At 37.6% G+C, this 26,447-nt stretch overlaps 1 protein-coding gene and 1 pseudogene across 1 annotated transcript in view; both read right to left on the reverse strand.

The window, feature by feature from the left end:
• The window catches only part of ZZEF1 (zinc finger ZZ-type and EF-hand domain containing 1), a 107,683-nt gene that overhangs the window by 62,588 nt on the left and 18,648 nt on the right, over window positions 1-26,447 (reverse strand). Inside the window, 13 exon segments of the mRNA XM_025040130.1 lie at window positions 365-465; window positions 1,556-1,771; window positions 2,855-2,966; window positions 6,594-6,742; window positions 7,119-7,210; window positions 11,033-11,131; window positions 12,652-12,830; window positions 14,042-14,158; window positions 18,134-18,344; window positions 19,778-19,977; window positions 20,943-21,114; window positions 22,667-22,861; window positions 25,944-26,088. Of these exon segments, the coding sequence (XP_024895898.1) occupies window positions 365-465; window positions 1,556-1,771; window positions 2,855-2,966; window positions 6,594-6,742; window positions 7,119-7,210; window positions 11,033-11,131; window positions 12,652-12,830; window positions 14,042-14,158; window positions 18,134-18,344; window positions 19,778-19,977; window positions 20,943-21,114; window positions 22,667-22,861; window positions 25,944-26,088 (1,988 nt within the window).
• Window positions 9,859-10,686, reverse strand: LOC102883514 (annotated as a pseudogene).

Below are 26,447 nucleotides of genomic sequence, written 5' to 3' on the forward strand. Positions count from 1 at the left end.
CTGTGAGGCAAGGAAATGTACTTCTGATTCTGTTTCTTTATCTGAAAATGTGGATACTGTTATAGTACTTGACCTGCTCATCCCACAAGGTCCTAACGATAATCAAATGAGAAAATGTTTGTGAAAACACTGCCCAAATACAGTGGTTTGTAGAAACGTGTAATTTCTATAAAATATTATTTTATTTATTTTTATTTCTAGGTATTATTTCCATAATAACCACATCTTTCAAATCAGAACAATATAAACCAGTGAGAAATAAAAAAAAAATTTAGAAGAAAAAAATTATCTATTTAGAATAGCAATACTCAATGTCTTCAATTGTGTTAATATGATTATCACCTTATAGCAAATTCTGACCTACTTTTGCTTTAATTTACTGTAAAAATTCCAGAAGATCTGCAAATCAAGACCCGCAAAGTCCAGAAAAGATTTATACTTTAAGCAACTTTCCTTCTGCTGCACCTAAAAAATTATAAAGATCAGAAAAAATAAAATTAAAAAACGCATTTAGAGACATATAATGGCTCATTTACTTCTCATTGTTAAAGGATGAGGAAGCTCTACATGGGTAAAATTCCCAAATGACTGATGCTTACTCTTAACTACTAAAAGTCTGTGAACAACTATTTTTAGTGTGAAACTTCCTAAAATATATGAGTATGTGTGTGGTGTATATATGTACATATGTAAATGTGTGTATACACACACACACATACGAAAGCTCCCTGACTTCCTAACACCACACCTAGAATATAAGAGTCTTTACTTGATGATGATTACTGTCCAGGACTCTACTGTTTTGACCCTTCCCTACATGTAGGCTGAAAGACTAACTCTGCTATACTTGCTGCTGCTATTCCTGAGCATCTCCCTTTCACTTGCTGTTTTCTGCTGTGATAGGAGTGTTTGAATAACAAAGACCAAACAAGCCATATATAAGTTCAGTCACCAGCCTCTGAATGTGCCCTGAAGCAGAATGAAGGTCAAGACACTGTTGCACACCACGCAAGAGGCCTCCAACTGGATTCCTGAGGTAAGCCATGTTCTCTATGGTGATGGCTCAGGAATCTTCCTTTGAGTGAGTTGTCACTGTGCTTTTATTAGTGACTGTAGAACTCCGTATCAAAAAATACAAATGTTTCAAATCCTGACATTATTTTGGTATTTTTAGTAAACAAACAGAATTCACCTACAGTTCAGGAATAATTTTCTTAGACTTAAAGAAGATATAAATCTCATAAACTTTCTTCAACTCCCTAGTCTACCACTGGCAACTACAGCTGGGGATCTTTAAAATTTGTTGTAGGCCTATGCCAGGACACCTCACAATGATGGCCATATGCTACTTCGTCTTTCACTGAATGATGCCCTCAGTGCCCAATATCTCACTCCCCTTGGCCTTCCAGTGTCACCACAGTAGCATATAATGACTTCTATACTCATTCATACTGTATGGCTTCAGCAGGGCCAGGTTTTACTGGTTGGTGTTCACTTCCCGGACACTTGTTTATTTTCCCAGAGGAGCAAGATCTAACAACTGAAGAAACACTACCAGGTCATGGGCGAGCTGCTGGATGAACTGAAGGGTCCTGAGGAGCAACGTGGCCCCACAGACACTTTCCTCCACATCCTTTCTGCAGTGAGCACAGATGATGCTCTGTTCTGCTTCTGCTCTTGCAGGCCGGAGGTATCCACTGATGCTCAACCCTTGTACTCCCAAGCGCTCTGCCGACTCCTGACGAGTGCAGAGGAACTTCACCATCAAATACTAGAATGAGAGAGATTTAAAGAGAAGGACTCAGAAGCCCTGGATGTTGATGAAAGGAAGATAAAGGCCTACCTGGAAGATCCTCTTATGACTTTAATAATTTATTAGGTACCAGTATGCCTAACACTAGGGACACAAAATGTAAATCCAGCATCTACGACAAACAGAAAAAGACAATACAAATGATGAATGAAGTCAGTTTTTGGGAAAGATCACAAAAAAGAAATGGCTTTACAATAAAAGAAATGGCATTATTCCCTCCTCAAGGCAAAAAAAGGATAAGACCGGATGAAGAGATGTTTGCTCTATGGCATAGTCATTTTGAAACAGAAGTCAGACACATGGTGAAAATAGTCAATGAATGCCTGTTTTCTCAATGCCTCTGATTGATTCGTGCAACACATGTGCTGGTAGCCCAAGACATAACTTTGTCTGCTCAAAGTTAAAGCCATTTTCAAAGCCCAACTTCTGTGCAAACTATCTGCTTCCTACAGTGAAAGAGCCTTTGTCGAGAGCCTTTCAGAATCTACTACTCAACTGCACAAATACTTACTAAGAATCTACTGTGTATAAACCCCAAAGACAGTTCTTATTTCTCTATTTAAGCTTCTAAATAAGATTTACACTAGAAGTTAAAAAAATTAAGTAGCTGTTAATCACCGTTCCTTTCATAGCTATGGAAACACACCTCTCTTGCACCTAAGCCTGTGTACTTGATGTTCTCTCAGCCTGAGATGCCCTTTTCTACATATCTTAGCCTGGCTAAAGATGATGGCTTAATCAACTTTCAACATTTGGCTTCACACAACCTTTCCTGGGAAGCCTTCCCCAGTGAACTCCAGGCTGTTAGCTATTCTTCCTCTGGGATACCTATATATCCCTTTATCAGAGCCTATATCATGTACCTTTTACAACCATGTCTCTCATTAGACTATGAACTCCTTGAGGGTCACAATCATGTCTGATTCACCTCCAGGGTTCCAGTGCTGGCACAGGGCTGATACACAATAACCACTCAATAAACACAGAATAAAATGAGAGGTGTGGGCAAATATGTGAAGGTCACAACTCAATAATGCTTACTTTGGCAATTCTACACTGCTGCAACTTGACATCTGCTTCATCCCACTCTTCTTCCAGCTCAAACCAGCCAATAGGATCATCCTCTCCAAGGTCATCAGATGAGCAGCTAATCCTGTAAATACAAGATTAATCACAAACATCTTTTCAAGGGTCTAATGGATAAGGTACCACTTAAGTAGCATTTAACTCAATTAATAATCAAAGACTAGATGGGGTACTTGGTGCCTTTTTGAACACATGAGGTAGTTGGTAGTAATTTCCTCCCCATTTCTCAGCCTCCTCATCTGTGAAATGGGAACTATTATTAGTCCCAAATATAATCTGGAAACTAAAGAGAAAGCCTGCTTCCCTAGATAAGTGGGAATGCATGGAGTTAAGGTGTCTTAGATGAGCTACTCAGGAGTAAAGTACAATGCACCAGCTGGTATGTGTTTCTGGAAAGATACAAAGGAGAGGCAGGTTCAGGTTTCTTTCCTTGGCTTATGTATATATGACCAGCCAGAGGTCTGGGCCACTTGTAACAACTGAAGGGTAAAAACTGGGGAGTTTTCAGATCCTAGAGCTCAAAACAAAACAAAATGAACCAATAAGAAAACCAGCCTTCACAAGCCTCAGTATTTTTTCCTACTCCTTAAAAAGTCCTTCCAGAAAGCATTTCAGCCTCAAGGCTTAAGGGGCATAATGTTGTGCCACTTCTTTTAAAAAACTAGATATGTGAATGGCACTCTCTTTTCAGGAACTAAATAACTAAGAAGGAGAAAAATGCAGTTTTTTCAAGTAACATTCCTCAAACTTTACATTATTTAGTCTGTGATAAAGCTAACAAGCTAGCATCATGTGACTACTACATATGTAAAAGCAAAGCAAACCCGGGGATTCAAAGCAAGAAGAGGAAAAAAACAAAGGACTGAGAGTAGGTTCTCTAACACAGAGGAAAAAAATGTCCTTAACATCAGTCTTTCTGAGCATACACATTTCATGATATAATTCACCTTAAAACCAATCTGTCTTAGCCCAAAACCATATCGATGAGTTTCATCAATATTGTGCGTTTGAGGATTTTTTAATTCCTGCTTTGGGAGACATCAAAGAAAACTTTGAGCTATAGAGAGTTGGCAGGGTGTAAAAAAGCAGAGAAAAGCAATCTCATTCACTGTACCGCATAACAGGTAAGGTGGAGAAAAGAAAGCTGAGTATTAGTCCCCTTATATATCACAACAACCAAACAGCTGATCCTGGAGCATGCAGACTGACCAATGCCTGACCATAGGGACAGAAAAAAAAGGCAGGAAGATAGGTGCATGGACATTAACATTTTGATTTCCAAACTAGAGAGGGGGTGATAATATGTACAACAACCAAATCAAGATTTCGGAGTAGTTCAGGCTAAAACCAGAAGGTAAAGTCAGCAAGGGAGTAGAAAGTAGCCCTGCATTTTGTTGTTAAAAAACATCTGTTGTTAAAAAACAACAACAAAAAAACCCATCCTGCATAAGATGTGTAAGGTCTTGTTTGACAGTAGGTTAAGGGAAAAAGAACTATTTTAATATGTCCAAGAGCATGACATAGCTGCTTAAAAACAAGTATAGTCTCTAGTTATTAAAAAACAAAAGCATCTTTTAAAAAGGCATATATCCACGATGGGAGGTACACCTTAGCAGCAAGTGAGATTTGTTCATTTTCATTTAGAGGGCTGGAATTAAAACCACTGAGTCAAAATTACAAATGTAGATTTCAACTGAACATATTCTAATTACTAAAGTGCCGTGACTTCTCCATCATTAAGAGTATTCTAGAGAGGCTGAATGACCACTTGTCAGGGATGCCACCAAAGGAAGTCCAACAGAGAGAGGGAGTTATTTTAGATCCTTGATATTCGAAGTGTGGTCCGTGGATGGGAAGCAGCAGAGTCACCTGGGAGCTTGTTAGAAATGAAAGACTTAGGCCCCACCTAGAACTACAGAATCAGAATTCTAATTTTAACACAATCCTTGGTGACTCATCTGGTACGTTAAAGCTTAGTAGTACAGTGCTGGATGACAAAGGCTTTTGTTAACTCCAGCATCCCATTGCCTGTGAAATATAGTAGCAAAAACAGCAAGCTTAGGGTTCAGCATCATGAGCTCTAACCTGCTATTAGTAATAAGGGGACAACACTGCCCATGTGGCCACCAACAACCTCTGCAGCTAAATCCAACAGGTCCACTCCTAGACTTTATCTTATTGATTCCTGGGTAACATTCGACACAACTGCTCATTCCCTACTTCTTTAAACTTGGCTTCATGATGACACATTCTTGGCTTTCTTGTTGCCTTTCCAGCTGTTTTTCTCAGCCTCCTTCTCTCTGTTGCCCCTTAAATGCTGGTGCCTCTTAGCACATTGACCTAAGTTCTCTTCTCTTCCCAGCCCATATACTCATACTTTCAGCACAAACATCTCTTCAAGGCTCTGACCTGTTTATCCATCTACTTATCACGTATCTCAAAGTCCTCCTAGAACATCAAATTCAACAACACCAAAACTGAGCTCACCATCTTCCCCTCAAACCTGTTTTTCCTGAGATATTTCTTAACTCAGAGAAAGGCACTATCAATGTTCCTACCTGCCTAGGCCAAAACTCCAGGACTCATTGATGCCTAAGCTCTCTTCCCTATTCTTTTGTACATTCACTCACTCCCAGGGCCTGTTGCTCTTACCTTCAAGTTGTCTCTTAAATCGGTTTACATCTCTCCATCACTGCTATTGCTGCTCTAGCTGAGAATACACCCCTGGCTTCCTAGCTGACAGTGACAGCTTCCTCTATTTCATTCTGCCTCCATGCTTGCTCTACTCCAATCCATGCTAAACACAGCATGAACCAGTGCTTCTAAAACACGCATCTGCTCTCCTTCTTCTTAGAACTCTACCCCACTCCCTGCCCCCACCCCTGCCATCGCCTTAAATATAAAGTTTAAACTCTGAAACAGAGACAAAAAGAGCTTTAATGACCTGCCCTCTTCGTAACTCTCCAGTTTCATCTCTCACCGCTCTCCACCTCACAGTATACCTCAGCAATACGGAACCTGTCAGTCCTTGAAGATACCATACTTCACCTCTGAGTTCGCAAATCTACTCTTCTCTTTGCTTAGGACATTCTCCTTCTACTTCTTCAAGTGGCTAATTAACTCTAATTCATCTTTAGTTCTCACTATAAACAACATCTCTTCCAGGAAGCCTTCCCTGATCAGGTCTGGTGCTCGGCCATGTGCTCCCAGGACACCCACCTAGTATTTATAATACTGTGACACTACCAGTTTTAGCCTCTGTCTTCTGAGCTCATCAGGAAGCTCCGAAGAGCAGGAATTATGCCAATTTGCTTATTACAGTATCTTCAGTGCCTAGCATCAGGCCTAGCACATAGTTGGTGCTTAATAAATATTTTCAATAAAAGTATGACTAGGAGGAGGAAGGCTGGGATATGGGTAAATTTCTCAGAGGCTAAGTAAGACTGAAGACCTCAGGCTGCCCACAAGTCAGGCACGTTTTATTACTTAGCTGTCTTGAAGAGGTGTACGTCTGGTCACAGAAGGGACCAAGTAAGAGTCTATGAACAAATAAAAATATACATCTTCACATATGCTCTTAGTAATAATGAATGCTCATGGTCACTGAGGATAGGTTAGACAAGAAAGCATATTTTACCAATAAGAGAATGTATACAATTTTACTAACTACAAAAGTTTTTATTCTGTTCCTTACCTGCTTTTTACAAATTGCCTGAATTCCTGAAGCTTCCATTTGTCATATTTTTCAAACCTTTTGAAGTGTTCTTCTGCATGAAATTTATCAGAAGATGAGTTATAGGCAAACACCAGTCCACACTGGGCACCAATGCCACCACGTCGAACCTGGAAACAGAGATCTAGATAAAGTACATCAAAGGGGCAAAATTCTGTGGCTGTTTGGTTTCCAAATAATATAGTTAAATTCAAATAGCTTAAAGCAAAATCAAACCAATGAAACAATCTTTCAAATACATTAAGTCCTGGAAAAGTAAGAAAGCTGCTTCCCAAGAAATTATTTCTTACCTTTCTCAATCCTTATATTCACACCAATCACAGACTTAACAATCTATTCACCTTTGTGTCCCTCTGCTACAGGCCTGACACAGAATAATCAATCATTAAAGGTTCAATGAAAAACCAATGACATGGACCTCTGAAATGTAATTCTATATTTTAAAACAGTAGTAATATTGCTAAAAGAAGGTAGAATAAAAATTACCATAATTCTGATTTGTGTAACTTGGAAGGCAGATTCATTTCCTGTACTAAAAATAGTACTTGCTCTGGTTTTTCCAGTCTCTGTAAGAAAACCTACAATAAAGTAAAAACCAAAGTTAGGAAGACTTACTTATTTGTTATAACCCTAAGAATTAAGATCAACAAAAATAATCCTTTAAGGCAGGGGATAACTAGTTGATCTGGTGCTTTCTGAAAATTAGAAAAAGATTTCCCCTTTGGACAGATGTAATCACACTGATAAACCCCTAGGTAACAGACCACTGGCCAGGTACAACTTCCTCTGGGCACAATCATCTCAACCATACAGGCGGCACTGCTCTGAAGTAATGATACAAAAACAAAAATGTTTATAAAGATTGTGCTTTTAATTCGAAGAGACAAAACACTGGATAATCAATCATCTTTCTGAGCCATTCCTAAAACCATGACTGATGTTCAACTAGGCTGACAAAAGCAAGCAGGCTTAGAGGCTGAGAGAGGGATTAGACAGCTTCTAGAACATTCTGTCAACAAAGATTGCGAAAGACTTTCAAATGGAAAAAAGATTGCTGAGTGTTCTGTGTAGCACATTCTTTAAGTTATGGTCACCTTTCATTGTCTCTGTGCTATTTTACAATTCTATAAACTGTAGACTAATGACAGTAATGCAAATGATCCTTATGCACAAAAATAAAAATTGTGTTCTGTGGAAACACTGCTGATTCCCCTTACAAGTACTGACCAATTTTGTATCTATTTGTAGATTCGTGTCATCATTCTCATTGGTCTATGCGCATTTTATGAATTCTCCTTTGAACTGTTTGTACCATCTTACTGGTTCTTCAGTAATTAGTGAGATAAATAAAAGGTTTGATATATGTTCACTTTATATTTGTATGAGACACACAGTCTCATATATGTCATTTGTATGAGACCTTTTTTGTTTTTGTTAATTATCTTTTAATAATTCACAAAAATGTCTGCTGCTAGGCTCAAGGCTACCTTTCTCTTTCAATGATTTCTCTGTAAATGATATAATTCATATATTCGCTCAAGTCAGCACCAACCAACTATTCTTCCTGGGATCATAAGTTGCTCTTGCCCATTCTGCCTTAGCAAGATTAAAAGACTAAAAGCTATTTCATGCTTCTCATTTCATTACCCTGAGTTCAATAGCACAAAAATTTGCAAAGTGGAATTTCCATAAGACATTATGCAAAATTTGTCACCAAGAAAATTAAATCCAAAGGAACTTTTACTAATTCAGAGACAAACTATTATATGATCTAGTTCTATTAAACAGTAATTCTATAGATAATTTTAAGAAACCACATAGCCAGAATATCACACAATTCCACTAAACAACAATACTAAAAACTGTACCAATTATTGAATTATTACTTTCCCAGGGATCTAGATGCTTCTATCTAATCAAATTTATTGTAAAGGCTGAAATACTGCACAGATGTTAACTGCTTAGTCAGCACTTTTAATTAGTTTCAAAATAGCTGAAGCAATAATTTAAGTCAAAAGAATCAGACTCTTTTTAAACAACATTGCCACCAAATACAGATTTAAGCATTTTTAAGGTCAAAACAAATAAACAAATAAAGCTTAAAACGTCAATAAATAAAACCTTTATGCCTTTTCTTGGAAAAAAACAAGCTCATGTGTCTAATTGTGATATTTTAAAGCCACATTTGTTTTGACATCATTGCCACTTGCCCAATTTATTCTCTTAAAATGACAGAAAAAAAAATAAGCAATTACAGATTTTAGAAAGTTACTAAATCTACCTCTGCAGTTCTATTGGTAGCACCCTGTATTCCTTTAAAATACCAGACCAGTGGCCGCCATCACAGGAAGGTTAGCCCTTTGGAATATCAACATTCACATTCTCTGGCACTCTGTGCAGCAAGTCGCACTTGTCTAGAACTGATACTTCCCCACAGTTGGGGAACTTGAAGTGTACCAGTGAAAAGAGCTTTTCCTCCTGTAACGGGAAGAAACAAATCACTCCTGAAGACCCAACAGCTCTGGTTGTGAGGCCTTTCCCCTGTCCCACCTATATCCATGGGCTCATTTTTTGTAGAAGAGCAAGAGAGACCAAAATCTACTCTGAGTTACAAGACACAGACATTGATGGTTGTGGAAGGAGAGTGGCCAAAAGAAACTGAGTCTCCTCCCATACCCATTTACATCCCACATACACAACGAAAATAACAAATCCACAAACTATGACTAGTTTACAAAATCCATCCACCCCAGGGAGGAGAGGTGGGTGGATAAGACAGGGAGAATAACAAAGTTTTACAATCAGACCAGACATAGAGCTGGCAAATACTTCTAACAGCTGCAGAAAAACCTGTGGTCCTTTCAAAATTAGAATAGTGTTAAAAATCTATATACTGATTTTTAAAACTGTGAAAATACTGTGTTTGATATTATAATGATGGATATACATCATTATAAATTTGTTTAAACCCACAGAATGTACAACACCAGGAGTGTACCCTGTGGACTTCAGGTGATTACGATGTCTCGATGGAGGTTCATCCTTGGTAAAAACTGTAACATTCTGGTGAGTGATGTGGATAATGGGGGAGACTATGCATGTGTGGAGACAGGAAATCTCTGTACCTTCCTCCAATTTTGTTATAAAGCTAAAACTGCTCTAAGAAAATAAAATCTCTAAAAAAAAAAAAAAAAAAAGAATAGATGGAGACATGATTTCAAATGGTTATAAGTAAAAAAAGAAAAAGATAAAACAGAAGAGATTTCCAGTGGATAGTGATAACAGTATAAAAAAAATCCATATATTGGTTTCCGGAATATTCTGCCTTACATGCTCCAGAGATAAAAATTTCAATTCCTCAGAGAGTGGTCTTGCCTTTCCTGGGTGGGGGGAAAAGGAAAAGCTGAAGAATAACCATCAACTCCTCCCAACCCCACTTTAAAAGCTGGTGACTAAGCGGCTTTTGGTGGCCTTTAGTGTGGCAGGAGATGGATGCTGTGAAGAAAACGTCTCTACAGAGGCTGAGCTGCTCAGGAAGGACTGTAGGAAGACTGTCTAGTGCAAGAGTCTATTGCTTAAGAAGATCACCAAAGAGAGGAGGTACAAATGGGATTATCGTGTTTTGCCAGAGGTCTTTACTTCACTAGTACTAAGAAAAAATACAGGAAACAGGACAGAGAAAAGGCGACCACTGAGAATGAATGAGGTCTGTATTGCTGTGAGGAAAGCCAAGAGGAAACCAAATTCAAAGCAGTAAGGCCCGTTCCTTTCAATGTTTGATAACTTTTGGAACATTCCTTTTCCTTTACTGAACTAGCAATATTCAAACCAGTATAGTGTGTAAGAAGGGGACATGCGCAGGAGACTAACTGGCTGGCCAAGATGAATGAGAATGAGACTCAAAAACACTCCCCAAGATAAGGAATAGAACATACAGCAACATTGAAGAGGACATCAATGATTATCAAGTTGATACTAGGGAAGGAAGGTTCGTTCCACACACTTCAAATACTACATCAGCCAAATTGAGAAATATTCTTCTTCTTAAATTATGTTTTCAGCTGCACAGTGCTACTAATCCACTGAGTTTCTTACTACTGATGACATTATTTAATAGAAAGACAATTTGAACTTAAAAATGGTAACTTTATATCTCAAGAGGAAGAGTCCTTGCTTTTCAAAACTGAAGGCTCTGAAGAACTTTTAAGTTGTTACAGGCGATTGGCACCTATCATATTACAACACTAGTAAGGAAATGGTTCATGGACTACTGCCAACCTGAAGTAACGATTGCATATCCTGAAAATTTCAAAGGCCAGTGTGTGATTTCACACAGCTGTCTAGTGAGCACACTACAGACTTTTTTTCATTCATTAAAGACGGAGAGATCCACCACTCACCATCCCTCGTCCACGGTTCAACAAGGAGGTTTTCAGGTCCCGACTTCTCTTCTTTTCCTTTGACATCACAAGCCTGCAGAGTCAACTGGAGAGGCTTACCTGATCAAAGAAAAGAAAGAGAGTTCTTTAAGCTAGTACTATGAAAAAATCAAAAGCTAGTGTGCACATCGGTGGAAATGGAGTGCCCATGACCACTCAGACTGCTGACTAAAAATTTAGTCATTTAAAAGCTAAAACAATAATATTAGACAAATACACAAATAGACAAATTAGAGAAATAATATTAGACAAAAGTTGACACCATCTTTTGTTCTTTCCTAAAAGAGACAAAGTACAGCTTATGTCCCTAAGTGATTTCAAGAAGAGCACTCTAGAATAACCGCTATTTAGAAACAAACCACACTGTAAAATAGAGATTAATACCACAAATTCAACATATTCAGGGGGTGGGTGGCAACATTTCCAAGATAATGTTTTGGAGCCAATTAATTTTTATTGTAATCACATTTAAATATATAAATAATGTCTTAGCGTTTTAGAGAAACACCTCCAGGCAAATTTTGAAAGTTTTAAGAATTATAAAAATCAGCTTTTCCTATGACGATCTGAAAACCTTTTTTCCTCTTTGTTTTCATGATATAATAAATCCCCACTAACCACTTAGAACTAGAACAGTACCAATAACGAACACTCCCCCGATCAGTCCTCCCTATCTAGTGCTCCCTGCCAAATAAAAGTTCATCTGAATTGAAAACTTTTCCAGACGGCACATATCGTGCCCATCCAGCCATTCCTGCGACAGGCCACTTCACCCACCAAAAAATGACCTTTCCAAATTTAGGGGGGAAACAGGATTTATAAGGCATCAATTATCTCACTTTAAAAATTAAACATAAATTATTAACTCATGTTAAGGCAAAGGTAAATATATCATGACAGAAATATCACCGTAATGCCTCTATTACTAAAAAGAATGAGATCCGATACTATATTTTGTGGACAGAACTTTAGCACTAGAGGCCAAACAGCAAATAAGTTGTTCCTCACTTGCCAACTGCAGTCATTTGGGAGTAGCTACATGGACTCCTGTGTTGAGAAGGATTAGGAGGCCCCATCCTGGGTGAACAGAAAAGTGCTCAGATGGATTGCCCAAGAAGGGAAAGTGGTGGCAGTCATGAATGTATGTCCATATATATCCTTCCAAACAGTAACCACAGGGATGCAGAGGGATGCATTCCAAGACATCCTTTGTACTATGTCAGGGCTAGCTCCCTCACTCCTCCAGATAAGAGGTACTCTAACTTCCCAACCCTCTTGGCCTATACAACGAGACACTCCTATACTTCACCAAAGATGGCTGTGATCAAGTGGCCACCAAGCCTAAGTGATCAGGCCAGTAAATCCTGGGAGTACAGTCTAGTGGACACTCAGGTCCTCTTCTGCTAATGCTGACATAATGAACCAACCTCCCTCTTCTCCCTGCCAACTCTAGTCAAAGAGGGTATTTCCATCCAGGAAGTATGGTATAACAACCCAGCCCACAAACTACCCAAAAAGATAAGAAGATGCCCAAGTTGACAATGGTATTATGACTTATCCCTCATGCCTAAACCATTTACCATATTTAAGGAGCAGGTTCTGCCTGACTGATGCCATGGATGAGATGAGGGACGAGGCATCATAGGGTGTGTCCAGGTGGTCGGTGACGGTACATAGAGAGCTCAGCACTTTGGCAACACTTCCCCTTGCTAGTGCAAAAGCCAGAAGAGTCAGCTCCACCTCTGGAGTAGAACAGCAGCTGTAAATAAAGAGCAAAACACTTTTCACTTCTTAAAAACTTGAGAAAATCCAGGTAGCTCAAATCCCATGTAATTGATTACCATAAGTAAAGTTAGCCTGCCATATGCTTTCTATGTGTTTACCAGGTTCAAACTAATCAAAAGCAGACGCACAAATATAGTGGACGATTTGGTGATGGACAGAGAGGAGGGGGGTTGGAAGAATGGGGTAAAGGGTTAAAGAAGTACAAATTAGTAGTTGATAGTTGGTCACAGGGATGGGAGGCATGGCAGAGGAAATGCAGTTAGCATTAATATGATGGCTAGGTGGAGGGCCAGGGGAGGGAAGGAGCAATTGGGGGGGATTGTTTTATGAACTATATAGATGTCTAACCAATGTACTGTAAACTTGAAACTAATTTAAATAAATAAATTTTAAAAAATCTTTAGGATAAACTAAAGAAATACTAAATCAACCCAGAAAATCAGGTAATTAAATCTTCAGTTCTGTAACCTTTATCTATAAGCATTAAATAATATTAATAATATCAATTTTAACAAGTCAAACTTTACAAACCAAAAATATATAAGCTACTGCAGTAGCCTCTGCTATTAAGAAGCCTTGGGAAATTATTTGGCTTGGCCAGAGACTTAAGGGTTTATTCCTTCAAGTGCCAAAAATGCATTTTAGATCTATTCCACAACACACTTCTCTCTGCCTTTTTTAACACATTACAATGAAACTGTTAAAACTGTCTAGGATGACCCAACACCTGGTTTGTACTATAATACAGTAATGTCCTCTGGAGTCACTGAGACAGAGCTAAGTGTCTCTACACTAAGCAACCCCGCTATTAAGCTAGCCAGGTGCCCTTTCCCAGTTTTATAGACAATTAGGCTTGTCAGACCTGTGCGTAGAGGTAAGCAAGTGCTAAGTAAGGCCACAGGCTGGGGATCTAAGTGAACTGAGAGATTTTACATTTGGACTTTGAGAAATCTGTTCAAGCTAAATCAGAGGACTACTCCCTCTTTACTCTTAAGTTCTAAGGTCAAGTGATATTGCTAGACAATGGAGTTTAGATAGATGAACTGTTATTTCACTTTCTCTTAAGTCACTAAAAATGAACCATTTTTAGTAGTAATCTTTAAAAGATTAAAATAAAAAGACTTAATAGACTTAATAGATGCCTTCCACCCCTCACAAACTCCACCTTATCAAGCTCGATTGTACCTAGTTATTCTTATGAGGAAGCTGTCCACTTCTTCCAGAACGTTGGGAGACAGGAAAGTTGAGAAATCTGTAGATCCTGGTGAGAGGGATAGTGGAGGCATGTGCTGCAGTGCCTTCCTAGAAATGTAAAATGTAAAATCAGAACAAACTCATCAAAAACAGACTCACAAATATAGTAGACAATTTGGTGACGGACAGAACAAAACTCAGGTGAAATTAATTTAATAATATTAGACTCAAGATAAATTGTTAGAAGCTTGTTTTGATTAATCTCTCATAAATAATCTGGTACCCAATATAAAACAGCCTTTTTTTCCCAGGAGTCATGGTGCTAAGTACATAATAAGGCTTCCTTCCTTCCTCCCTCTCTTCCTTCCTTCCTTCCTCTCCCACCCTCCACCCCTTTCTTTTTCTTTTAAGAATTCTGTTTCCACCTGTAAAAGCTTATTCAACTCTCTGGAATCTATTCATTTTAAGTACGTGAGCAAAAGACATACACACTCCACAAAAAAAAAAAAAAAAACCTGGAGTTCTTAGAAAACTTGACCCCAGAGGTAGAGCAGTTTGTAGCACAGTAAAAAATTCATCTTATACATATGACATTAAGATCTATGGTTTCTGGACATGGTTCCATAGTGTAGCGGTTAGTATGTCTGTTTTACATGCAGAAGGTCCTGAGTTCGCGCCCCAGTGGAGCCACAGTCCATGGTCTACAGCCATGCCACCATGAACAAGCACAATGTCTGATCTTGGAAGCTAAGCAGGGTTGGGCCTGGTTAGTACTTGGATGGGAGACCACCTAGGAAGACCAGGTGCCTTAGGCATAAATAAGAGAAAGAGAGAGAAAGATAGAGAAAGAGAGAGAAGAGAGAGAGAAAGAAAGATCTATAGTTTCTAAAGATGCATCATGAATTTAACTTTATAATAAACATATCAGCGCCCATCACCTCCTCTTTTCTTGCCTGTTTCTTGGCCTTTCTATCTTATTGTCTGCTTTAATGTTTCTCTTGTCTCTTCTCCTCCTATCTTTATCTTTCTGAATCCCTCAATAGCAGTCATCTAACAAATTTATGCAACAAAAAAATTACTGAGTCCTACTCTGAGCCAGCGACTACGTTAGGTGAGTGAGTGTACAACTTGAAATATATAAAAACAATTCAAAGTTCTACAACTGACAGTAATTTTATGATAACAGTAATGAGAATCCCTGTAATAATTTTATTTCTACATTTCAAAATAGAGACAATACAGCAAGGCTAACATGTGTCAGCTTCCACTCTGCTCTCATTTCTTTTCCTCTCTATACAATGAGCTGCATCAGTAGGGCAGCTACACAAAAATGCAACTGATCAATGAAATCAACTGCATATTAGTGGCATGCAATGATTTACTGAATTTCTTTCCATTCATACAAGTATTTTTCTTACTTATTTTTCCTCATTGATTTTTTTCAATTATTTTTAAATTTTATAATAGTTTTGGATAACTGATATTTAAGTTAGGATTGAAAATACCATTGCAGATTAACTATTAAAACTGTTTAGGAATATAAACTTTAAATATACTCATTGTTCAACAACTTGGCTTGTAGGCGCTCATGTGTGCTTGCAGCGGGGCACCATGGTGGCCCATAGTGGGGTACTGGAATGAGTTACTGAGAAGAATGAAAAAGGTATCTGCACAAAGGGGCAGCTGGCATGAAATTTAAGTGTCAAGTAGGGTGAGAAGGGTGACCTGGCACTGGGCACGGGGACTCAAGGAGGGCATCTGTACAAGGATGGCCATAGCAGCAGCCCTGCAAATGGTGGTGGGGTAGGAATGGGGTGAAGAGGGTGTCCAGGCAAGGGCTGGGGGGATAAGAGACTGGTTACACGGAGTGGGATTGATTAAACAAGTAAATATATTAGGAATGATAGGAGCCAGGTTTCTCACTATCAGAAATGGGAGTTAAAATTCAGAAAGAGAGAAAGCTAGAATGAACACTGCAGTGCTGGATTCAAACTGGAAGTATCAGTATAAACTCAGAGTTTTCGGTATTATAGATATATAGATGTAAATGTGTACATGTATATACACACCGTGTATTATTTACATACAAACATACTAGCTGTGTCCACTGAGAGGACCTGAGAGAAGCAACACCCCAAAAGCAACAAGTTTAGTTAGTTTAGTTTCTAAATACTATTCTCCACTAAAGGGGACCATGACTCTTTAGAAAAATGGCTGATTCCAAGCCAAGGCAGGGTACATTCAAGATAAGCCTGGAATATCTCATCTAGAAAGTAAGGAAGTGTTTCAAGAATGATTAGGACACATCAAAGGGACATACAAACCAGATTGAAAGGGTTTCCATTAGCCAAATCTGGGACAATCTGAGGATCAACACTGTGATGGATTATAACCCAGTGACTAAGATAGGAATCAAGAGTCCATACCAATATAAAGTTTGATAAGAACTGTGATATTTACAGTCTCTCAAAGTACCTCCTCATAATATATTTATTAATTACAAGGAGATAAAGAATTCTTTTACAGTGGGGAAGTCTCACAGACACTTTTTTTATCAAGGGATCAAAGTTAATGTCACCAGCACTCTAAAGATGTGTGTCACCTGATGAGATGCAATGAGAACGCATCACCACTTCTATGGTATTACTGCTAAAGTTACAAAATCTAAATTTAATCATGATGAAACAACAAATAAATCAAAATTGAAGGACACTTCAAAATAACTGACCTACAATTTTCAAAGGTGTCAAAGTCATAAAAGTCAAGGAAAGACTGAGGTATTGTTCCATTTTGAACGCAACTAAAAACACATGACAATGAATTGCAAAGTATGATTCTGGACTAGATCTTTTTGCTATAAAGAACATTACTGGGACAACTTGCATACTTGAATAGGATTAGATGGCAGCAATATATAACAATATTAATTTCCTGATTTTAATGGTTGTAATGGAATGTTCTTGTTTGCAGAAAATACGCACTAAAGTATTGAGAGATGATGGGGTACCGCGTTGGCAAATTACTCTCAAATGGATCAGGAAGAAATAAAAGTTCTTTGTATTGTACTTGCAATAACCGTTTCTCTAAGTTTGAAATACATTTTTTTTCATTTAAAACAGGAAGGAAGGAGTATTACCAAATGTTACCCTTCAGATCTAACAATGCCAGCAGTATTATTTGCTGAAAAGTTTTATTTAATAACAATAACAAATCTCAAAAGACACCTAGAGAACAAAATATTAAGTCTTTTTATCTGATATTTTGATAGCCAACACTAACAGTGCCTATTTATCAATTATTGAACTTATACATATAATACCAATACTTCATTGCTACTGAAGCTGTTTTGCCCCATATGTAGGTCTTTTTTGCCCTAATGTTTTTTAAAATAAAATTTTCAAAGGTGCTCTACATTTAAAAATAAATTAGTTTAGTAACCCTGAAAAGATTTCACTCATTAGTGAAAAGAGCCCTCTTTGGACCCTGGAGTCCAAAGACCTAGATTCAGACTGATCTATCACTGCCTGGTCATGTACTCAGCGAAGATCACAATAGCCTCATCTATAAAATGAGGATAATTTTTACAGCACATAGTAAAAAATAAATAGCATCTGAAAGTGCTTTATTCAATATAAAGTGCTATATAAATGTAAGCAATTATTCCCCAATGTTTGAGGAATGGTAAGAGTGACCCCTTCACAATGGTATGCATGCCTGGACTAAAGGCACAAACGGGAAAGAACATGGCACCTGGCGCTGAGCTGTTGACTGAGTCTCCATGACTGATGTTCAAAGGCTGCTCAGTGACACTCCCTAAAGCAGGGGTCCCCAACTGGTAAAGATCAGTCGCCTGTTAGGAACCAGGCCGCACAGCAAGAGGTGAGTGGCAGGCAAGTGAGCAAAGGTTCATCTGTTTCTGCAGTGCTATAGCATTGCCGCCTCAGCTCCACCTCAGATCATCAGGCATTAGATTCCCATAGGAGCACCAGTCCCTGGTGCCAAGAAGGTTGGGGACCGCTGCCCTAAAGGGTTAGAAAAGAATGAGTAAACCTTGATGAAACTGGAAAGCAGAGAGTGACTTACTGAGTATTGCGCAGCACTGTCTGGACAAAGGCAGGATTTGTCTCCATGGAAGCCGTCACCAGAGATGTCAGCAGAGACCAATACCATATTGCAGAAGCATCTGAGACTGAGACCCCAGACTTCTTAACTCTCTGAAAGCCAACAGCCCTCAGACCATGAATTCTAGTGTCACATCCATCGCTAAGACAACGCTTTATGTTAATCTGGACATCTGTCAAGCGCAAACAACAAATTTAGTATTGGATTGGATTGACTTCTTCAGTTCAGCAAATGCTAGGCTCCCAACTAAAAGCAAAATGGTAATTCACATTTCAAAAAGAAAATTCTGAAGATATACTTTGATGCCAGAAATAAATAATGTGTGTAATGGAGCTAGTATACAATAAACTTGTCAAAAAAGCATTGACCAATCTAAGGAATCTTAAGAATAATGTATAAAATTAAGGGTGGCTTAAATCTTTATATTACGTTTCTTAAGAATTTATGGGTCTTAAAAATTAACACCAAGAGCATATTTTAAATCTTAACTAAATACATGCTAAGAAAATTCTAGAATTTTTCCTAGCATTCTGAAATTTGGATCTAGATATAAAACAGTAGCTGGCTCATAGCAGTTGTAAAAATTTCTGTTTAATAATCAAATCCAAATAGATGACACAGGCATGACTCACTTTTAAGAGCTGTCATAATTTCTTATTTGGGTTGGAGAGGAGGAGGTGAGAAGTTAAAAAGGACACAACTTAGAGAAAAGACCACCACAGTATAAGACAGGAAGCTTCTACTCCACAAGCTTAACTACTTCTTTGCCTAGGGGTGAGACACAAAGACTCTACCTCCCTAGGCCTCAGTTCCTTTGAGCAAAGTAAGAACACTTCTTTTGGCCCAGGAAAGCATTAGAAGAAATGAGACAAAACATGAAGCATTCCGGTTCCCTGAATGAAATAAGCCTGGAAAGAAATCACAGAATTGTGATTATTTCCAAAATGCTATGTGTGAAGCAAGGTTATAATAGTATAAAAATGGAAACAACCTAAATGTCCAAGAATAAAAGGGCTGGTTAAAATTAAGTCATATTCTTACAACATTAAATAAAGGTGTGCATGAATATATGATATGACAACACATTGAAAATTACAAAAGAGCATACATAGAATATTACTACTTTTGTAAAACGATACATATATATAGATGTAAATATATATATATACAACCTTATTTTTTACTTTTAAAAATGTGTGTATATATGTGTGTGTGTAAACATACACACGGCCACACACACATACATAAATACACACATACAAAGAAAGGTCTGGAAGGATCGACAGCAATGAATTCACAGTAACAATCCCTGGGTAGCAAGATTTTGAATAATTTTTGTTTATATATATACTCTTCTAATTTTCCAATTAGAAAACAAGAATAACATTTTTAATTTAAAAAGAGCTTACTGCTCTATAACTTTTAAAAACATGGAACGGATGAAATAATGACCACTTTCATGTGCATCATGAGAAGCAAATCAAATTTCCAAAGAAAAACTAACAGCTTCTCCACTTCAGAGATGTCCTTGCTAAAAAAGATTACTTCCTTCCTCCCTCCCAATCCCCTTAGGTAGAAGGGCAAACTACATTTTGGTTGACTCACAGAGCTGACTGATGTTGGCATTTTCCAGCAGTGTCACATAGCCAGTGACATTGCTGGGAATGTGCACATCGCGGACTTCCTGAAGATCACTGGCATTCCTCCCCACAGCTACTGTCACCTGCTGCGGCATGTAGCTCTGGTCAGTGGCAGCCACTGCAATGGATAGGTGCCTCAGCACAACATCTGGCTTCATCTTTAAACTGGAAAAAACGGACAGCAGAAACTACAAGTGTTTATATAAGTCAAGAACTAGCAAATTTCACAAGCCTCATCTCTAAGATCTTATATTTGATATTCCCGGAGACTGATATTCCTAAAACAAACTAACTTGAAATGCTGGCTATTAGTTTCAAAGTCTCTATGGCCTTCCCAAGTCTCTAAAATTCATTTCTGTTCAAGATTAACCTTACATTTCCTTTTATGCTATTAGTACAGGCAAGAAAGTCCAATATGAACATTTTAACAAAATCTCTTTACTTGGCAAGAAGCAAATTCTAAACTGCATCCAAAAAACTAAGCATGTTTCCTCATCTATCAATTAGATGGCTAAAGGTCATTTATATCCTCTAAGAGAAGACAATTATTTCTATTTCTACCAACTGAAATTAGCCCATTCTTTGAAAGGATAGATAAAAATTTAGATAGCAGTTTCAGAACTTCTAGAAATATCAGTTTATTTTTATCAATTCCACTTCAGGATTCCTGACCACCCTATTCCTTCTTCCTCTTCTAAACTACTAAACTTAGTTGCATACAGATTTTTTTAATGTACAGGAAAGGATTTTAGAAAGTGAAATCAAATCTGAGGTAAGAAAAGTACTTGTCTCTTGTGATACTAATTTTCCTCAGAAACTAGTGAAAAAGATCTGAAATCAGTATCATTATTAGTCAAAAGCTATTTTCTCCCTTAAAATACCAAATAAAGAAATTATCCATGATTATGAATATGTGAACCAGGTTATATGATTTTACATGATTCCTGTTACTTGATTTTTAAAGCATCTTCATACACAGTCACAATAAGAAAAAAAACTGGCCAGTTAAGTAGAAAATATTCTAAAATTAAAATATATATATAATTTTTTTAACATATTGATGGGATAAGAGAGAGAAAGCAGGTAATTTTCTTGGACTTTCTCTCAAGAATTGGTATTATACCACCAACCGAATCCAATGTGAGCGGGCACTCCCATCTGACTGCCAGTAGGATGATGTTTCTCCATTTGTCATCTTGTCAATGTCTGCAGGGTTGGAGGATGTTTCTATATAAGCATAGCACTTTGCTACTGACTTGAGTTTATCCATCTCTGGGCTTCTAGTTAGATCTCCAGGGCTTTCTGCAAGGAAAACCAGATTTTATCATGACATCTCTTTCATAAAGCGGGGTAGGGAGGCACGGAAAGATGGTCATTTAAAGTATCTAACAGAAATATGCTTGGCACTACAGCTCTAGAAAAATAAATGTTCATTAAAATCTTCTTCCAAAGAACCCATATAATGCAGAAATTGGCTCAGGACTGCTCCATGAGCTCATTACCGTACAACACTTAAATCACTGATACATTTGTAAAACCATGCCAAGAGAAGAAAATGGTGTTTTATAGTTTGAAGTTACATTTCTTTAATTATGAATGAGACTTTTTAAACCACTTGTTTGTAAGCCACTTGTGTTTCTGAGTACGAGTTGGCCCTACCCTCATCTATTTTCTACTGGGTCACAAGTCTTCTTATCGAATATATATATATATACACACATATAATAGGTAATATTTACTGAGTGTTTACTGTGAGCCAGGCACTTTTCTATGCAGTAATTAATTTTAGAGATAAAGAAACTAAGGCACAGAAAGTAAAGTAATTGTCCAAGGTCAGAGTCAATACAAACTTGAGTCTGTCATAATATGTTACAAATATTTTCATTCCCTAGGATGTCATTTCTCTTTTCATTCTGCTTATGATATTTTTTTGCTCTACAGAACTTTACACTTAGACACAGTCTAATTTATTTAATTTTTTCTTGTAGTTTCTACGTTCCATGTATCACTTAGAAAGGTTTTTCTATGTCAGGATTTTTATATAAAGTAGAACTACTTCCTTCTAATACTCTTGCAGTTTTCTTTTTAGTTGAACTTTTTGATCCATCTGAAATTTATTTAAGTAAAGAAAATGGGTTAGGAATCTAGTTTTATTTTTTCTCCAATGGCTAATCAGCTGCCCTAACCCCACTTGTTGACTAATGCACTTTTCTATCCTGATTTATAACACTGACTATATCTGGTACTACATTCTCACATGTAATTAGGTCTGTTTCTGGATTCTGTTATACTCTACAGAATTCTGACTATTCACATTATCAACTTTTGTTCCCATCACTAAGTGAGTCTGTAATGGCTTTCCTCATTTATTCAACAGCTACTCATAGAGTACCTGCTATGAGACAGGCAAAGTTCCAGGTGCTAAGGATAACAAAGTGAACCAGACAGGCAAAACGCAAGTAAATAATAATGCTGCAATTTCAAATAATGATAAGTGCCATTTAGATCTTTAGACCTGCAAAGGTGATAGTGACCAGAAGGTGGGAAAAGGTAGGGAGTGGGCACATTAATTAGATAGAGCAATGAGGAAAGGCCTCCCTGAATTCACATCTGAGTAGAGACCTGAATGATGAGAAACCAGTCATGCTAAAAAGAAAGGGAGGGGAGTGGGAGGGGAGAAGAGAGAAAGGAAAAATGAACAGATCACATTTTTTATGCTACAAACTGGTCACCGTTATATTTTCAGAAATAAAGGCAGGGAGAAGGGTGGTTCATCCTATTAACAAATAATAATACTACATTTGGAAGAAATGATGACATAGTATTTCGGCACACCCTTTCCCCCTACACGTACCCTTTTCTTTTTGTACCAGCTGATCCAGAGACTCCTTCAGAACAGAAGCCCTCATGGTGCACACGTTATTGCAGTGGTCCAGCATGGGGTAGGGGATGACCGTGCTAGAGAGCCGATTGCGATGCAGAAAGCGCAGAATCATTGACGAGTGAACACCCAGGCCCTCCTTGGACTCCGAAAATATGTCTATGAAACCTAAGCAGATAAAATCCGTTTTTGGTGTTTTCGGGACCCCACCACAATAGTTTCCACATCCCCTGCCTGGCAGCCTATCTGAATCGGCTGAATTAAAAACAACCATTAAGAATCTTCACTGATACTTTCAGCTTTAATCATTTAAAAATCTAAACAAGTTTTTAAGAAATGAACCAGTAGTAATCTCAATTTAAAAATTAATTTTATTTGAGTTTAACAGAATTTTACAAGACTTAGAATAATGATTGTTTCAATCCAAACTTGAAAAATTTATAAGCACTGAAATACTAACTAGAAGTTTTTAAAGAAGTTTTGCATATAAAATAAAGGCAAGGAATAAAGTGTACCACATTAAAAAGTAAAAGTATAACAGCTTTTACACTAAGCTATGGAAAACAATAATAGTGATAATATAACCACTACCCTGACCACAATTTCCGATGGCATTTTATAGTTTATCAGGTACTTCCATACACATCATCTCATCAGGTCCTCACAATAAGGTAAGGAAGGCAATGAAGCTACTGGTATCCTTGTTGTACAACTGAGGAAAATGAGGCTCGGGTGATATACCAAGACAACAAAAAAGGGGTAGAACCAGGAAAACTCCCTTGCACTGCCTCCAAGTCCTCTTTCCACCATTCCAGTTTTTTCTTGCAAGTGTGACTCCTCTGGAGTCTGCCCCATCTGTCCATCCCTAGCCACTGCCCAGGCTCTGGCCTCTACATCTCTTGTTCATACACCTATCCAATTTTTAAAGTGGCTCCCCTTTGTCTGGCATTAACGTGAATAATCTTACAAAACCACAAAACAGACCATGTCTACCCCTGTTTAAATGCCTTTAATGGTTCCCCATAAGCTACAATAATATGCCTTGAACTGAGGTGCCCAGAACCCAGAGGGGTACTAGGGTTAAGTGAAGAGAAGATAAACATGGCAGCTTTTCCTGGAGCTCAGATACACTTTCGGATTTGAAGGAATTTTTTTCTTTTTTCACTTTCTAATGAATCATAACATTCAGAACAAAAAGTATATATATTATAATTGTATCGCTTGATGAACTTTCACAAACCGAACACACCCATGTAAGCAGCACCCAGAGCAAAACTCCAGAAGTCTGTAGGAGAAACTGTTATTAAATGTAAGCCAAACCGATATATTACAGTAGAATTAAAGTTTGCAATAATTTAAGACAAAACATGAGGCTGAGGAGAAATTTTGCACTTGAAGCAGCCCATTTTGACTATGTCCCCTATACAAACCCTGGAGACATGGGTTTGACTTCTCAGGACTCAAAAGTCAATGCCATCCCTTGCCCTCTTTATAGTTTTTCTTTTCTTAGCAAACTCCCATAGCAAACTGCACATTATGACACTGCTGATGTTGCACTGATACGCTCAGAATCCATGTGAAACCCATGAGTCTTGTAATGGGAAATTTTTTTTACTTGTTGAAACAAGCAATGAATTCAGTAAAAATGCTGTCTCTCTTTTAAACACTAAGCACCAATACAATGAGATATGAAAGGAACAACTTTTAGTCTGGGTTAGAAAGAGGGACTAGGAAACTGAAATCCCACCAGGGAGATGAGTTCAGCTTACTAAGGTTTGTACTAAGACTGTGATAAAACAATTCTTTTAAGTTGGGTGCTGATAGAAAATTATGAGTAGAAAGTTCTAAATCACGACTCTACTGTGTAAGCACCTTGGGATCTGGACCCTGAATTTTTCTAACCTAATCTCTCTCTTTCTCCATAGTCACCCAGAGCAACGGTACACTGAGTATTATCTGTTTTTGGATTCCCTGGTCTCCCTTCCCTTCCCTCTCCTCCCCAAATTTTTCTTTCAAGTGTCCAAATGAAGTTCCTGATGCTGTCCACCTGCTGGTAGTGCAAAAGTGGGAGATATGTAAATGCCAAGATATAAGGTAGTTAAACATAATTCAAAGCATAATTTTAAGTGCCATGAGAGTAGGAAAAAGTTAACATGTACAGGCTACCCATAATGCTTTATAAAAAGTATGTAATTAACCAATATACTGTATACTTGAAACTAATTAAAATACATAAATTTATTTTTAAAAAATAAAATAAAATATGATCTCAAAAAAAAAAAGTACGTAATTAAAGACAATTTGAGGAAGAATAGAAATTATTCTTTCCTTAGTAGGACACAGAAACCATCCTTCCCTAGCTCAATATATCCTCAGCATGAAGCCAGAGAGGTCAAAGGCAATCAGATTTACAATCTGATTTGCCTCCATTGCTGCCCCAGCTAGGCTCTACTCTAAGTATTATGACACCAAGTGCACATAGCAGAAAAAGTTCTTAGGTAAGATAATTAGACACTAAAAGGATGATATGCAAAGGTTTTTTTTTTTTTTCTTTCAAATTTAATTGTTTTCTCGCTAGGGAAATAAAAAGGTAATTTTTTTATGATTCTTTCTTCTGAGCCCCCAAAAGAAATCATACAAAAATATAGGCAAAGTTTTCCATACATACAGTGCAGAAGAATTATTGCTTAATTTTAAGCTATTTTTATTTTTACTTAAATTTCAGAGTTAAAGCTTTCTAAAAAAAACACTGAGTGCCTACCATGTGTCAAAAAATGTGCTAAATGCGAGGACACAGCAGAAATAAAAGAAAAGGTCCCTGTCTTCACAGCACTCACAATATATGAATAAAGAAGACACTTAATAAATAGTTAAGTAATGAATTAATTAATTACAATGCTCATATGTTACAAAAAAAAATGCAGAATGCTAAGAAAACATAAAATCCCTACATGTAAGCCAGGAAAGGGTTCTTGAGAGAATGAAATAAAGAGATCCATTAAAGATGGTAGCCTCATGACAAAGGTTCATAAAAATTGTAGAACTGCTCAACCATCGCTGTATTGGGGAACAAAAGAGATAATTACACTGAACACTAATACAGATCATGTGCCTGATGAAGACCCTTGGAGAAGCATGTTGATTTCACGGTGCCCACAAGCTTGCCTAATTACAACCCATAGTACAGCAAAGTTCATTTTGGCTCTAAGAGAGTGCTCTTTAGCATCTGGCACTCAGATGAGGGCCTTACCTGGAACAAGAGAACAGGCCTGCAGTTGTCTGATGATATGGCTCAACTCCCCCTGAAGATTAGCTCCACTGGAATTCTTGAGGGCCTCCAACATGTTCTCAGCATCAACTGTACCATCACCCTCAGCATCAAACTGGGCAAAAGCCTACAAAGTAAAAAGATGCAAGAAAATCAGGTCTGTTTCAAATTTTGAAATTTTTTATTTTACAGCTCTTGAGACCAGCGATTTTTATTGTTATTGTTGTTGTGGAAGAGTCCATATATGTCACTCAAAAAAAACAAATTCAGGATAAATAACTCATTGTGTTTTGCAAAACATATATGAGTATTACCACATGTATATACAATTTTTTATTTCATCTCTCTTTCAAAATATTAAACCCCCTCCCCCAAATAATTTCAGAAGAAAGCAACCATTGCAAAATTTTTCAACTGGTTACGAAGTATCAAATACAAAACTAGAATTAGAAAGAAGTGCCTTAAAGTAGCACTTAAAGTTTAGCC

The sequence above is a fragment of the Pteropus alecto genome, unplaced genomic scaffold, assembly GCF_000325575.1.
Source record: "Pteropus alecto unplaced genomic scaffold, ASM32557v1 scaffold398, whole genome shotgun sequence".
NCBI lineage: Eukaryota > Metazoa > Chordata > Mammalia > Chiroptera > Pteropodidae > Pteropus > Pteropus alecto.